The 14,761-nt window shown below is 37.4% G+C and overlaps 1 protein-coding gene across 5 annotated transcripts in view; it reads right to left on the bottom strand.

Annotated features, from left to right (window-relative positions):
- Positions 1-14,761, bottom strand: part of RNF111 (ring finger protein 111) — a 90,658-nt gene that overhangs the window by 18,014 nt on the left and 57,883 nt on the right. For all 5 annotated transcript variants that reach the window (XM_039230594.1, XM_039230597.1, XM_039230598.1 and 2 more), the window contains exons 4-6: positions 12,500-12,663; positions 9,467-9,661; positions 1,866-2,185 (exon numbers count right to left, since the gene is read on the bottom strand). In XM_039230594.1, the coding sequence (XP_039086525.1) occupies positions 1,866-2,185; positions 9,467-9,661; positions 12,500-12,663 (679 nt within the window). The remainder of the gene's footprint in view (positions 1-1,865; positions 2,186-9,466; positions 9,662-12,499; positions 12,664-14,761) is intronic.

The raw sequence follows: 14,761 nt of genomic DNA, 5'->3' as shown, positions 1-14,761 counted from the left end.
AAGCTAGATGATACAGAATGGCAAATATTACTTTACAAAGATCATAAGGAATGCAAAACCTGACTGAACTATTCTCTCAGAAAAGAAAGCTACATCCAAAGGAACAGTAAGAGCTAGAGAGTCAAGTGACTACCAAACCTTCTCTGTTATCAGGCTTCATCCTCCTCAACCTTTTTCTGCCTACCCACAATCTGGCACTAATTGTAACACATCTACACAATCACAAATCCACAGATCAGTCTGCTTCCCCCACTCCTCAACCTCCTGCTGTGCCCACACAAGTCTCAACTGGAAACTACCTGACGTTATCTCATAAGCATGTGGCTGATTTCAGAGTCCTCCAAATGTCTATATGAGTCTCAAACTGTTTATATCCAAACTTCACTCTCTGTTCTCCTTCATACCCATTATCACCACCAAATGCCTGGTCCTGTTAATTTTCCCCAAGTTCTGTGTGCAGTCCAAATGCCTCTACTTAGATATAAGTGAAGAGGTTACATTTATTTAACAATGAACAAAACTGTGAAAGAGATTCCATCTATACATAACTCACTTGGGGTAAAAGAAAATGTTACATACACAATCTCTCAAACCAGCTGTATTATTTTATTAGTTCAACAATAATAATCTGTAAACAAGAGGCCTCCATTTTGGTAGCCTGTGAACAAATATGGGAACAGTCTGTAGATTCACTTCATCATTTTTCTACAATCCTTACTAACTCCCCCTTTGAGCTCAAATTTCTAGTGAAAGAAAATTTTGCTTTTAAGCAAGGCCTTTCATTCAGTCCGCTAAAGTTTTTCTTGATGCTTCCTCGTTCCCAAGAGGCAAAAAACATCATCTAAAATTTCTTTAGTCATATTTCCTACTAAACCCTTTCTTATTTACTCTTGAAAAACAGCAGCTTGTCTTTTAAGAGAATATCTCTCTCTTAAATTTTTTTAATCTGTCAGATCCAGGAGAGATAACCATCAAAATTTCAAAAGATGAAGCAAGTACTTTAGGAAAGGTCAGGGGATACAGAGAAACAGTTGCTCTGAATTTTCTTTTGGACTGTTTTCTAGTATACATCAGGTATAGCTTTATTTTGAAATTATGTTGTGTTTTTTTAAAGTATGTTTAAAACATCAGGTATAGCTTTATTTTGAAATTATGTTGTGTTTTTTTAAAGTATGTTTAAAAAGTATGTAATATAAACCCACTTAGGTTTATATCACAATTATAGAGAGATGGCACAGCAAAAGTTAAAATCACATATAATACATGACCTTCATTTACTCCACATGTTCACCATTAGTAACTTAATATTATTTGACATTTTAAGCACTCACCAATAATATCAACTATTAGTTATAATTTTGTTACTGATATTTCAATTTCCCATAAACTAAACCTCATCTGCATCTGGGCAACTATGTCATTGGTTTGCATCTGAGAAGGCTGTTTATTTCTAGATGAGTGGAGATAAAAGGGAGCTCGAGAGTAAAAGGTGAAGGTAAAAAACTGGAAAATTTCTTGATTTCTCACAAATCAGGTAGACACTGTAATTTCAACAATCTGAAATAAAATCCCAAAGAGCAGATTCACCTTATTTAACTAAAACACTAAAATAATTTCAGAATAAAAAGTATCACTTCTAATCTCTTACATTCTTGATCCTCCCAATTAGTTGCAATAATTTAGACCATCAGAAAATCCTAGAGGCTTAATTAAAAACAAATCACAGACCACAAAATTGGGCCACTTTTGCAGGGGCAACAGAAATGACTTTTTTAGTACATAAAATTCATCATTAGGATTTTTTTCCCCTCTTCAGGAAAGCACAATTTTTAAAAATTAAGAAACATGTATCAAATCCCACATACCTGGTCATGATAGCTGGCACCAGAACTACTATTGGCTCCACAAGGTGCTTGTACTTGTGGGGGTCTTTCCACAGGGCAAGCAGGATCACTAAAGGAGGGAGAAACTGGGACAGCCGGGTGGGGAGTATGATGGTGGTGGTGGTGATGCTGAAAATGGTGGCCATGCTGCTGAAAGCAACTTGCATGTGGATGTCCTAATGCATGGTGATTCTGTGACGACCCTCCACACGGTGAATGCTGGGGACAGCAGGAAGGTAACCTTGGCATTGCAGGAGGGCCAGTTTCAGTGACAGCGCTAGATGCAGTTCTCCTCGAGTCATCTTGAAACAAACAGAAATGCACAGATCAAATGATCAACTATCACTGTGTAAATTAATATGTATTATGTGTAAATAAGTGAAGAAAAATTTAAGAAATGTTTATTAAATTCAAATCTCTGTAGGGGCCATTGGGTGGCTCAGTCGGTTGAGCATCTGACTCTGGCTCAGGTCATGAATTCGTGGTTCGCAGGTTTGAGCCCCGTGTCAGGCTCTGTGCTGACAGCGTGGAGCCTGGAGCCCACTTTGGATTCTGTGTCTCCCTCTCTCTCTGCCAAAAATGGCTTATCATGTAATTTCAGGCAGTGATCTTCAATGGGATTTTCCTGAAAGCCTAAATTCTTCAGGAGGCTCATATTTACCATGATATTTAAACACGGAAAGAGATCATCTTTTCCTAGGTCATAACAAATGATTAAAGTGAATTTAAAACATTCTAGGTGGCTCAGTTGGTTAGGTGTCCGACTCCTGATTTTGGCTCAAGCATGATCTGAGTTCATGGGATCAAGGTCCAAGTCGAGCCTCTATGCTAATGGCATGGAGTCTGCTTGGGATTCTCGCTCTCCCTCACCCTCTGCTCGTCCCCACCCCCACACACTCTCTCAACAAAAATAAATGAGCTTGCATGATTGTTTTGGGAAAAGATTATAATATAATCCTGACTATGCTCTCTGCCACATGCCCAGCGTTATTTTGAAGGTATGCTCTTCCATGCCAGAAGAGCTGCAGAAGTGCCCTGAGAAAGTCTACTCCAGGGCTTCAAACTCATCTAAAAAACAGCACTCTTTCCTCAAGCTACACAGTATGTGGAAACTACGTAAAATAGATAAAAATGGAGATAAAAATTTTTACTTGAGATAAAAATTTTTACTTAAAATATAAAAATCAGAAGAGAGGGGAGTCTAGAGCCCTGTCCTTCCCTACCACAAACATCACCCTCCTCCCTTCCCAGCCTGACTCCTGAGCCACCTCCTCAGAACCCTTAGGCTTCTGGAGGACCACTGTTCTGGCCGTACTTCTAGAGTAACGAATACCAGGGATACCCTGCTCCGATTTGGCCAATAGAACCTAGCAAATCTCTTCTGGGCCAATGTACCAATTTGGAATCTTCTATTTACTCACGAACAATACAAAAATCCAACCCAAACTGGCTAAAATGATAAAGGGAATTTACAGGCTCAAAAAAATCAATCTGGGTGGAATGCTGCAGGCTCTGGTTGATGCGTCTGATTGCAGCAAACCTCCCTGTAATTCTCCTGGGTCTGCCCTCTCATACACGTCTCATCCTGCCTTTCCTGATTCTCTTCTGGGCAAGGTCTGTGATCCAAACCCTGTTAGGCAGTATCTCCATTCCAAATCTCTGTACATTGTTTTTTTTCTAAGCTCCTGGTATCTGGGCTAATTTCTTGCACTCTATTGTTAAGGTTTTTAATCTTGGAACTGTAATTCAGGAATCTGTGAACTTGGATAGGAAAAAAAATTACAATTTTTTTTTTTTGCCTCCCAGAATTAGCACTGCTTCGTTAGCAATCAGTTGAGAGGTTAAACATTACAAATAATTTGTAACCAAAAAAAGAAAAAAAGAAAAGTCGACAAGGTACTTTCTTTTTTACGTTTATTTATTCTGAGAGAGAGAGAGAGAGAGAGAGAGAAAGGGAGAACGTGAACAGGAGGAAGAAGGGCAGAGAGGGAGAGAGAGAATCTCAAGCAGGCTCTGCACTGAAGCAAAGAGCCCAACATGTGGCTCGATCCCATTAACAGTGAGATGGTGACCTGAGCTGAAATCAAGAGTTGGACATTCAACCAACTGAGCTACTCAGGCGCCCCATGTGTTTACTTTTAAAACATAAATTATAGCAGATTCAAAGTCAGTTCCATAATTATGTCACTCTCATTCAATTGTATTCTGATTTTTTTTAATTAATTTTTTTAATGTTTTATTTATTTCTGAGAGCGAGAGACAGCGTAAGCAGGGGACTGTCAGAGAGAGAGGGAGATACAGAATTCGAAACAGGCTCCAGGCTCTGAACCAGCTGTCAGCACAGAGCCCGATGCGGGGTTCAAACAGATGAACCGTGAGATCATGACCTGAGTCGAAGTTGGACGCCCAACTGACTGAGCCACCCAGGCGCCCCTGCATTCCAATTTTCTTATATGACCTGGACAAAGTTACAACCAGCTTATCAGGAACAGACCATGATCAAGAGTCTATCTTTGGTCTGCTGAATCAAACATTAATTATTTTCTATATGGTATAATATATGTAGCAATAACTATTAAGGTAGCTTTACTTATGGCAACATTTTAAGGGTTTTATCTCAGCTCCCATGCCAAAATATTGTACAAATGATTATCATTTATTACGTTACTTTATAAAAAAAAAAAAAACAAGATCAAATCCTCTGGAACACTAAATCCATTCAGTAAGTAGACAAAATCACCTTCCAATTCAGATGCTTTTAATTTTACAAATCCAGTTATATGCAACTCTAAAATTTAGGAGGAGTATGCAATCAGAGCAAAAGATCTGTAGACTAGTAAGGCTGTGAGTGAAGTGATAGGATATTTATTCATTCCGAAAGAACTAGCCCTCTGTCTTCAAATATTTCTAATGTAAAAATCAGAGTGAGAGAAGAGGAAGCATAATGACTATATTTACAGCTGAACACATATTTAAAGGGTCATATCACCAACAGTTCAGTCTCCAAAAGAAAGCTGACCTTATGGTTTGACTTCTTAGGGTACAGTTTCCTTCCCATTAAATTAATGATCTATTTTCTTATAGTGGACAGCCTCTCTGTTGCACAAACAGGCTAGGAATCCTAAGCAAAGGCAACTGAATCTCTCTTGTTCGAGAATTACTCACCAAGGAAAACTGCCATACATTAGAAGTGAAATATAAAGATCTGATTCAACAAATAAGACACTTCCTTTTTATTAAAATCAGCCCACAGAGCGTCCTTTAAAATGGGCCAATAACACACAATAACCAGAGAAATTAATTCCACAGCCCAGTAATCACCGGTTAAAGTATTTTCTTGTAATTCTAGCAGGAATACTGAGATATATTCATATATTTATTCATTCATTTGGCAAGTCTTACACATAATAATGGCATGGTAAAGGATCTACAAAAGGCACTGGAAAATACAATCGTGAAAATGAAAGTCTGGCCTTTAAAATAACTTGTCCTATTGTCTGCCTCTGTTATATTATCTCTAGCAACTAGAAACAGGCCTGCACAATGCAGGTGCTCAATAAGTCCTTGCTAAACATAAGTTAACGTCACAAGGGAAAAGAGGCATGATGGAGCTATCTGCTAAGAAGAGAAAAACGTCATCTGTAGTCCTCAAGGAGATCACCATCAAGTATGGAAACAATGTAAGATTTAAATCAATAGCATTATAACAGCAAAACTGGGTTCTAATAAAGCATAGAGCAATGTTGCCCCCCAGGAAACATATGGCTACACCTGAGGACATTTTTGGTTATCACAACTGGAAGGGAAGTGGTACTACTGGTACTTAGCTGGCAGAGGCCAAAAATGCTGCTAAATACCCTACAATGCATAAGAAAGCTCCCCCCCCCCCCCGAACTGTGCAACACGAAGACAGCAATGTTAAGATTCAGAAATCCTGGCAGAAAGGAAGAGTATGGGCTCCAAACCAGGCTTCCTAGGTTTGAATTCTTCTTGCTCCACTATCATATAACCATAGGCAAGTAACTTCACCTGTAAAATAAGAAGAATCTGCCTCGTAAGTTATTAAAAAAATCAGAGTTAATATAGATAAATCATGGACCAATATTATGAGCTCAACAGATGTTAGCTATTATTATCCACTAGAACATTAGTTCTGTTAGGGCAAAGAATTTATGTTTTGTTCCCAGTGCCTAGGACAGTGCCTAATTCGTAGTGCATAATGAATCAACATTTGAATAAATGAATATATAAGATATCATGCATGCACAAAACAAGAACACATGGAAAAGTCAGACAGATGAGCTGCCTGGGCATGGGCATGCTGAGTGTGAGGTGACTGCAGAATGGTCCAGAGGAGATGTCCAATAGGCACCTGGATATAAAAGTTTAAAACAAGGAGAGGGCTCTGGAAACACAAAATGGAAGGTCACTGGCATACTGCATGTAGTAGTTGAAAACATGTGCAGTTATGAGTGGGCCAGTAGAAAGGATACAAATAGGGACCTGGGACAAAACAGAGATGACAAGATTACTGCCAGATTTTTTAACATCATATTTGTTTTAACAAAAGTGAGAAGCAAGTTAAAGGAAGGAGTTTAAGCTATAGAAGATCCTTTTAAGTGCACACAGACTTAACACAACGTACACAGGAATACTAAGGTAACAGAACCAATAAGGATGCTGAAGACATAAAGAAGACAACTGTTAAAGCAAAGTCAAGGACACAGGAAGGGACAAGAGGCAGATGATGAATAAAGGGACTAGAAGCAATAGAAAAAAGAGTTAAAAGACCAGGAATTAGAAGAAAAGGATAGTTATAAAAGTTTTCATGGGAGGGTTGGAAGTTATGAATGCTCAAGAACCTTCATTTACTTTTTATTTTTCCCTGGGGAAATCACAGTCTTGAGAATGAGGAAATTGTGGAACAGCCACTGAGAAGAAGGACAGGGAATTAACTGAGAGATATCACCCTATGGCAACTTATTACCAAAAGCCCAAGATTAGTACCACAGATTTATGAGGCACCAATCTGTTTTATTCTATGATTTTCACCAGCCCCATCTAAAAACCTGGGTAGGAGTAAAGTTAGATGGCTTGAATGATTCAAAGTTAAAGTTAGAAATATGCAAGAAGGTACAATCTAAGGAAATGAAGAAATATGCAAGAAGGTGCAAACTAAGGAAATGCTTAAAAACTTAGCAGGAAATGAAGGCAGCAGAACTTAGTGCCCCTCATGTAGTCTGAATATCTGTATGTACTTCTCTCAGATTTACAGAGGAACAATTTGGCCTGGAACAAGGTTCTCCTAGTCTAGAGAAATACAACACAAATAGGTCTATCCCAAAAAGTAATCATCAATACAGGTAAAGTAGCATCATGAGAAAACCATTCAGGTAGTAATGTCATCACTATCTTAGATATAAAATGTGAAATCTGAGCGACAAGAGTCTTAAAAAATAAATAGATAGAGATAAAAGCTTTGAGGCAGAACTGAAATAAAGTTGGGACTGTGTCACAGAAAATCTAGACAAGAAAGAAGAGTACATAAAGCTACAAGGAGAAAGGAGTGAATGAGCAAAATTCAAATCTGTGCCTCAAAGATTATTATTGACTTTAAAAGTATTTAACTTACAGATTTCTACATTTCTGAAATGGGGAGAATAATACTAACAACAAAAAAGTTTTTAAGGAGTAAATGAAAATATATAAAATAATACAGAAGATATTCAGTAGAGTACTCAGGAAAGAGTATACACTCAATAAATGAAATAAAAATTAGCCCATTCCATTTCTGCCTCCATTTTTTTTTTCAAAGAATATAGTATTTAAAAGATATTTCTGGCAAACCTCCTTGGATTCTGGTTTCTACTCTCAATTTCCCACAGAAAGGAGACCTAATCCAGTCACAAGCAGATTTCCTAATCTATTCAATGTAATTTATGAGGATATTGTAAAAGAAATAAGATACTATATTAAAACTTAAAAATAGGGGCACCTGGGTGGCTCAGTAGGTTAAGCATCCAACTTCATCTCAGGTCATGATTTCACAGTTTTGTGAGTTTGAGCCCCACACTGAACTCAGAGTCTGGAGCCTCCTTGGGATCCAGTGTCTCCCTCTCTGGCCCTCCCTGACTTGCACTCTCTCAAAAATAAACATTAAAAAAAATTTAAAAAAAAAATAAAAGTAAAAAATGACAGAAAGCATGAGGTGGTTTCATTATTAACGCTGATAGAGTCAATCTATGAGATAACAGGTTCTATAATACCGCTGTTAGTGAATGGTTAGCAAATTCCTATCTCTGTGCCATTGTCCAGGAGAGAAAGGAGGCCAGCTTAATGCTCAGTTAAACATCTCATAGGAGAAAGAACCAGAGATATCATTGCTAACTGAAACATAATAATCTGATGTAAGAGCTGAAAACACTTAAGACACAGGAGGATATCTTTGTGACCCTGGGTTAGGAAATGGTTTCTTAGATATGACACCAAAAGAACAAACAAAAAAAAAGGAAATTGAGAAAATGAACATCATGCTTTTTAAAAAAAACCCATCCTCATTTTCAATTCTTTTGGGGACATACTTGGGAGTGGGATTGTAGGTCATATGATAACTATGGTTTAACTTTTTGAGGAACTGCCAAAGCGTTTTCCAAGGCAGCTGCACCATTTTACATTCCAATTCCTCCTTGTTCTTGTCAACACTGGCTATTTTCTAATTTCCTGTTCTTTGGTTTTATTATTTTTTTAACTAACAGACATCCTGATGAGGATAAAGTAATACTTCACTGTGGTTTGGATTTGCATTTCTCTAATAATAATTACAATGTTTTCATGTCCGTCTTGATTAACTGTGCATCTTCTTTGGAAAAATACCTATGCAAATTCTCTGCCCACTTTTATTTTTTATTTATTTATTTTTAATTAATTATTTATTTATTTCTAGGAGAGAGAGAGAGACAGCGTGAACAGAGGAGGGTCAGAGAGAGAGGGAGATACAGACTCCGAAACAGGCTCCAGGCTCTGAGCTGGCTGTCAGCACAGAGCCCGACGTGGGGCTCGAACCCACGAACCGCAAGATCATGACCTAAGCGAAAGTCGGACGCTTAACCGACTAAGCCACCCAGGCGCCACTCTCTGCCCACTTTTAAACTGGGGTTATCTGTCTTTTTATTGTTGAGCTGTGTAAGCTCTTTATATATTCTAGATACTAGATCCTTATCACATATACGATTTTCAAGTATTTTTCTTCCATTCTGTAGGCTCTCAAAACACTTTCCAGATAATGTTTTGATATACAAAAGTTTTAAATTTTGACGAAGTTCAATTTACCTATTTTTTCTTTTGTTCCTCTTATTTTTGGTAAGCCATTTCATTCTCACTGATCTCTTTCAGTTGAGCTATGACACTTTGGTAATATATAGCACACAAACTCATATGAAATCAGTCTAATTCTAAAGTGATTATTTTGCTCACATAGGATTTATTCTACAAATATACTCTTACTAACATAGCTAAAATCTTGAAAACAATAATTTTCCTAACAAAAGTAAAGAAAAGCAGTGCTCCCCCACTTTATTACATACCTCCTATAGAAGTACCAGTCATACTATTGCTTGTAAGAGTAGGTGAAGTCTCTGACACTGGGGGGGGTTGGCTACCAGTGACAGCTGAAGCAGTATCAGAGGCCTGCTCAGAGGTAGATGGATTTGGATTGTTAATGGAAGTGCTTGTGGTTTGTGATTCCATTCTTGCAGAAGTGGTTGGTACTACAGTAGGTTCTGCAAAATACAAAATGTTTATTTAGCATTTCAAAACAGATCAGGTAATAGGTTATATTTTAACTCACAGTAAAATTTTTATAATTATTAAAACAAACTTTAAAAGTTTTCATAAAACTAGTGTGCAACATTAAAATGATGTTATTAAAATAAAATATCTGCATTTAAAAAAATCAACATATATACATATTCTTTTTTTTTTTAATATTTTTATTTATTTCTAGGAGAGAGAGAGAGAGAGACAGCGTGAGCAGGGGAGGGTCAGAGAGAGAGGGAGACACAGACTCTGAAATAGGCTCCAGGCTCTGAGCTGGCAGTCAGCACAGAGCCCGACGCGGGGCTCGAACCCACGAACCGCGAGATCATGACCTAAGCGAAAGTCGGACGCTTAACCGACTAAGCCACCCAGGCGCCCCAACATATATACATATTCTAACATGCAGGTGATTATCACAGTTTTTTGGATAACAATTATGTAAATTTTCTGATCTGTCACAAAGATGAAAATGAGAAAAGGAAAGTAAAAGCTCCTTGACTATTTTCATACACTTTGTCATAGGCTGTCAGAACACTATTAAAAATTACACGTTCTCTGGTACAGAATGGATTCGAGAGTCAGGCTGCTTATTAGATAAGCAATTCTGATCTCACCACTGACACTACAATCATGGATAAGTTACCTAAGCACTCTCCATTTCCTCATCTGTAGAACTGGGAAAGTACAGAATTTGCTTCACACAACTATCATGAGGATGAACTAAGGTCACATAATAAAGCACTCTGTATAATGGTTTATATATAGTAACTACTTAAACATTAACTATGATTTTTAACACTGTGTTAATCTCTTTTTTACATGCGTTTTTCAAAATTTTTTTTTGCAAATACTGATAATCATCAGTGCTTTCTATTAAAATGAAAACTTTTGGGGCACCTGGGCGGCTTAGTCGGTTAAGCGTCCAACTTTGGCTCAGGTCATGATCTCATGGTTCATGGGTTCGAGCCCCGCATAGGGCTCTGTGCTGACAGCCAATTCAGAGCCTGGAGACTGTTTAGGATTCTGTGTCTCCCTCTCTCTCTAACCCTCCCCTGCTCACGCGGTCTTTCTCTCTCTCAGAAATAAAACATTAAAAAAACTTTAAAAATTAAAACTTTTGTAGAAAGTAAAAGAAATTTCAGGCAGACCTTAACTTATGTACAAGTTATATTTCAGACTGACTGGAAAACAGTTGTTTAAAAAGTGAAAATAAGTCTGTCCAAAGCACAGTCACAACAATTAGATCATAGAAAGGACTCTCTTACTGTGATACAGAATGAGCAGATAAATTTTTCTATGTAATGCAGTGTGCGGAGCTGATCCTTGAAACACAAATAGTACCTGCTGATCTACATGGGACACTGTACTCTGGATGCTTAAACAAATATATTTGCTTATATGTAAAAAGGGGAGGAAGGAACCTCTGTTTATTTGCAAATGTTGTATCTCATCTCTCAACCGTAGCAGTACTGACAGTTTGGGCTGGGTAATTCTTTGCTAGGGATGGGAGTCAGGGTATGAGCATGGGTGTCCTGTGCCTTGTAGGATGTTTAGTGACAACCTGGGCCTCAACCCATTAGATGTTAGCAGTACTCTCCCCCAACTGTAAGAACCAAAAATGTCTGTAGATATTGCCAAATATTTTCAGGGGCACAAAATGGTCACCACGTAAGAACCATTGGTCAACTGATATACTTAATATTTTGGACTTTCAATAAGATAGATGTCTTCCATTAAGAGAAACTAGTAGGGAGAAGACGGCATCTACTGATCACTGGAATACTTATAACCTAGTGAAAGTATTCTGGTTGAACTAACTTCACTGGGTTAAAAGACTACTCTGTCACATTTTCCTATTTACTGGCTGGCAGATATCACAGGGGAAAACATACACAGTATCCAACATAGTAATCCTAATTTAATTTAATTAACTGAGTAATCTTTAATGAATCCCTAATATATTAATCACTGTCTTACAAATAATTTACAGCATTTCAAAATAAAATCTGAGACATGGTTGAATGAAATGCAGACAGGAGGAATAAATTACCTCTTTATAAACATCTTAATTCAAAGTAGTGATACACTGCAAGCTGTGATCACCCAGGCTGCAAATAATCCATACAAGAGCTGACTGCACGAGGCCTCTCTTTCTACCTGCCTTATGTATCCTGCCTCCAAATGACAGCTCACAAATTCATATAAGGCTTTTCATCTTCCTTCAAGGAAATTATGATTGACCATTTCCTTCTAAGATGGAAGTAGTACCCTGAAAGTAATTCTATGTTGGAAAATCTACACATAAATATTCACATATTCATACAGGCTACCACTTTCCTTGACCTCCGTTTTCCAATTTTAGCATTCTTTTCTTTGTTGCTTGGATGCAGTTGTAAGCTGAAAGAAAATACTACAGCTGAGCACCACAAAGGTACCAGTAATATTAGAGAATAATGTAATTTTTACAGTAATTCTGACATTTCAAAGAACTAGTATTAACTATGTAAATTCAAAATTATGCTTTTCTGTTGTATTTAAAAAGTGTCATTTCTAAAAACTTTTTTTAATGTTTTTTTTTAAAAAAAATAACTACTGAGCAACAAAACAATAGAAAGAATTTTAGGCATAATTTACAAACTGAGGTAATTATATCAAATGAAAAATAAGATTAGGATATCCAACAAGTTTCCTGTAGTTTAATAGTATCACCAGGAAACAGCAGTAGGAGTTTCATTTAGGAGTTTCAAAGGAGATTTTATCAGTTCTCTTCATAATTCTATACTGCTACTAATCCAACTTACCATCTTCATCAACAGTAAGGTCCACAACTTCTGCTGCATTTTGCCTCAAGGGCTGTATGACAGTAGAGATCCTACTGCGGTTCCGTGGCTCCTGTGGCCGACTTGTATGAGAATTTGAACCTTGGCTCCAATGAGATCTGGAGTGTCCAAGAGTTGAACGAGACCTTAAATAACATCAATATTAAATTAGTAAATATAAAAAATGAACACAAATTTTAGTTCCCAAGAAATCATAAGCCTTTCTTAGGAAATACGTTGTGAAGGGGGCGCCTGGGTGGCTCAGTTGGTTAAACATCTGACTTCAACTCAGGTCATGATCTCAGGGTTCGTGGGTTTGAGCCCCATGTCGGGTTCTGTGCTGATAGCTAGCTCAGAGCCTGGAGCCTGTTTCGGATTCTGTGTCTCCCTCTCTCTGACCCTCCCCTGCTCATGGTCTCTCTCAGAAATAAATAAAACATTAAAAAAAATTAAAACAAAACAAAAAAATATGTTGTGAAGTTGTAAACTTTCTTCTCCAAGGAAATAATGGTAATAGAATTAAAAATTATCACTAGCACAATGCCTGGCATTCAATAAAACATTTGCTGAATGAAATGTTCAAAAATGTTCACCTACCAACTGACCTGAGAATATATGAATGATATGTAAGACCAATCACTGGTATAAAATACAGGATTCTGTTTCAAAAATGCCGCTCTCGTTTCAATGGTTATTTTGAATATTCACTAGGTTGTAATTTGGTATTCACATTTTCTTTAATACCTAAAAACTATTCACCACAGGTAAAGTAACAAAAACATCAGCACCTTTAATATTAAATAACATCCACACAATCCTGTATGTGGAGTCCAGATTAAATTTGCAAAACATGTCTTTGAAAGTCCTAAACCAAGATAAGTTTCTGGTACTGTCCTAAAAAAGACTGAATATAAAAAAAAAAAATTCTTTTAAACACTGAAGACACCAGAGACTTCCTAGGATTAGGACAGATAAGGATACAGACAGCTAGTTTACTGTTTGGTAGTCATAAGAAACACCACTTGTTTGAGCCACTTTATGCTTTTATTTTTTTTTTAATGTTTATTTTTGAGAGACCGAGAACGAGTACAGCAGGGGAGGGACAGAGAAAGAGAGGGAGACAGAATGTCAAGCAGGCTTCAGGCTCTGAGCTGTCAGCACAGAACCCAACACAGGGCTCGAACCCACGAACTGTGAGATCATGACCTGAGCTGAAGTCAGACACTTAACTGACTAAGCCACCCAAGCAGTTCCACTTTATGCTTTTAAAGCACATATTCAAAACCCTCAACACCTAACGCTGATGTCATCTTTTATTATGTGTGTGGTTTTGTATACCACTAAATTATCTACAAGTATTTAAAAAAATGTTTAAGGATTCACTGTAATAATCTGAACTGAGGGTTCAGAGGGACATTATTCAGGATTCAGGAGAAAAATAATTGTTTTAGAAAGGTGGGGCTTATGAGTTGGTTTTTCCTCTTGCCCAAACTGAATGTAAAACTGCTTAAAAGCTTATTGTTAGGGGCGCCTGGTTGGCTCAGTTAGGAAGAACATGAAATTCTTGATTTTGGGATTGTGAGTTTAACTCCCACGTAAGGTATAGAGATTACTGAAAAAAAAAATCTTCAAGAAAAAAAAAGAAGCTTATTGTTAGCATGTATGGAAAGGGTGAACCAGATCCATTAATATGGAAGTCATCAGGGATGTAAACTTGACCACTCAGAAAAGAACTGGGATGAAAATGAATTCTAGACCCTAAGAATTTAGGAAGAGGCTCAAATTTTAAAATGACATTCTCAAGTAAACAGGAGTATAATGGTGAATTCCTGAGACATAGCAGGAAAAAAAAAAAAAAAAAGACACTGCATTCCAGCAAGAATTGTGTAGATCGAGGCATCATAGTAAACAAATGTCTCAGGATGAAATGGTTTTGGATGAAAAGAGAGATCACTATTTAAAATTCTTGAGAAAGCAAGAATCTGCAATGAGACTAAATAGTCTTTATTATTTCTAGGAAGCTTTTAATAACTGCAGAAAATTTCCAGGTCCACTTTGCAGTTTCTGAAACCTTCAAATATTATACTAAAAACCTGATGTATAAGGAAGAGGGGGCTGAACCCACAAACCTGAGATCAAGCATCTCATGGTCTACCGAATGAGCCAGCCAGGAGCCCCTGGATGCATTCTCACAAAGAAAAGGCCAAAAGCCAGCTGAACAGTGACAAAGTTAATATCACATGT

The sequence above is a fragment of the Hyaena hyaena genome, unplaced genomic scaffold (genome assembly GCF_003009895.1).
Source record: "Hyaena hyaena isolate Hyena2069 unplaced genomic scaffold, ASM300989v1 scaffold_49, whole genome shotgun sequence".
NCBI lineage: Eukaryota > Metazoa > Chordata > Mammalia > Carnivora > Hyaenidae > Hyaena > Hyaena hyaena.
The sequence above is the reverse complement of the archived record's forward strand: the minus strand, read 5'-3'. Positions and strand labels throughout refer to the sequence as shown.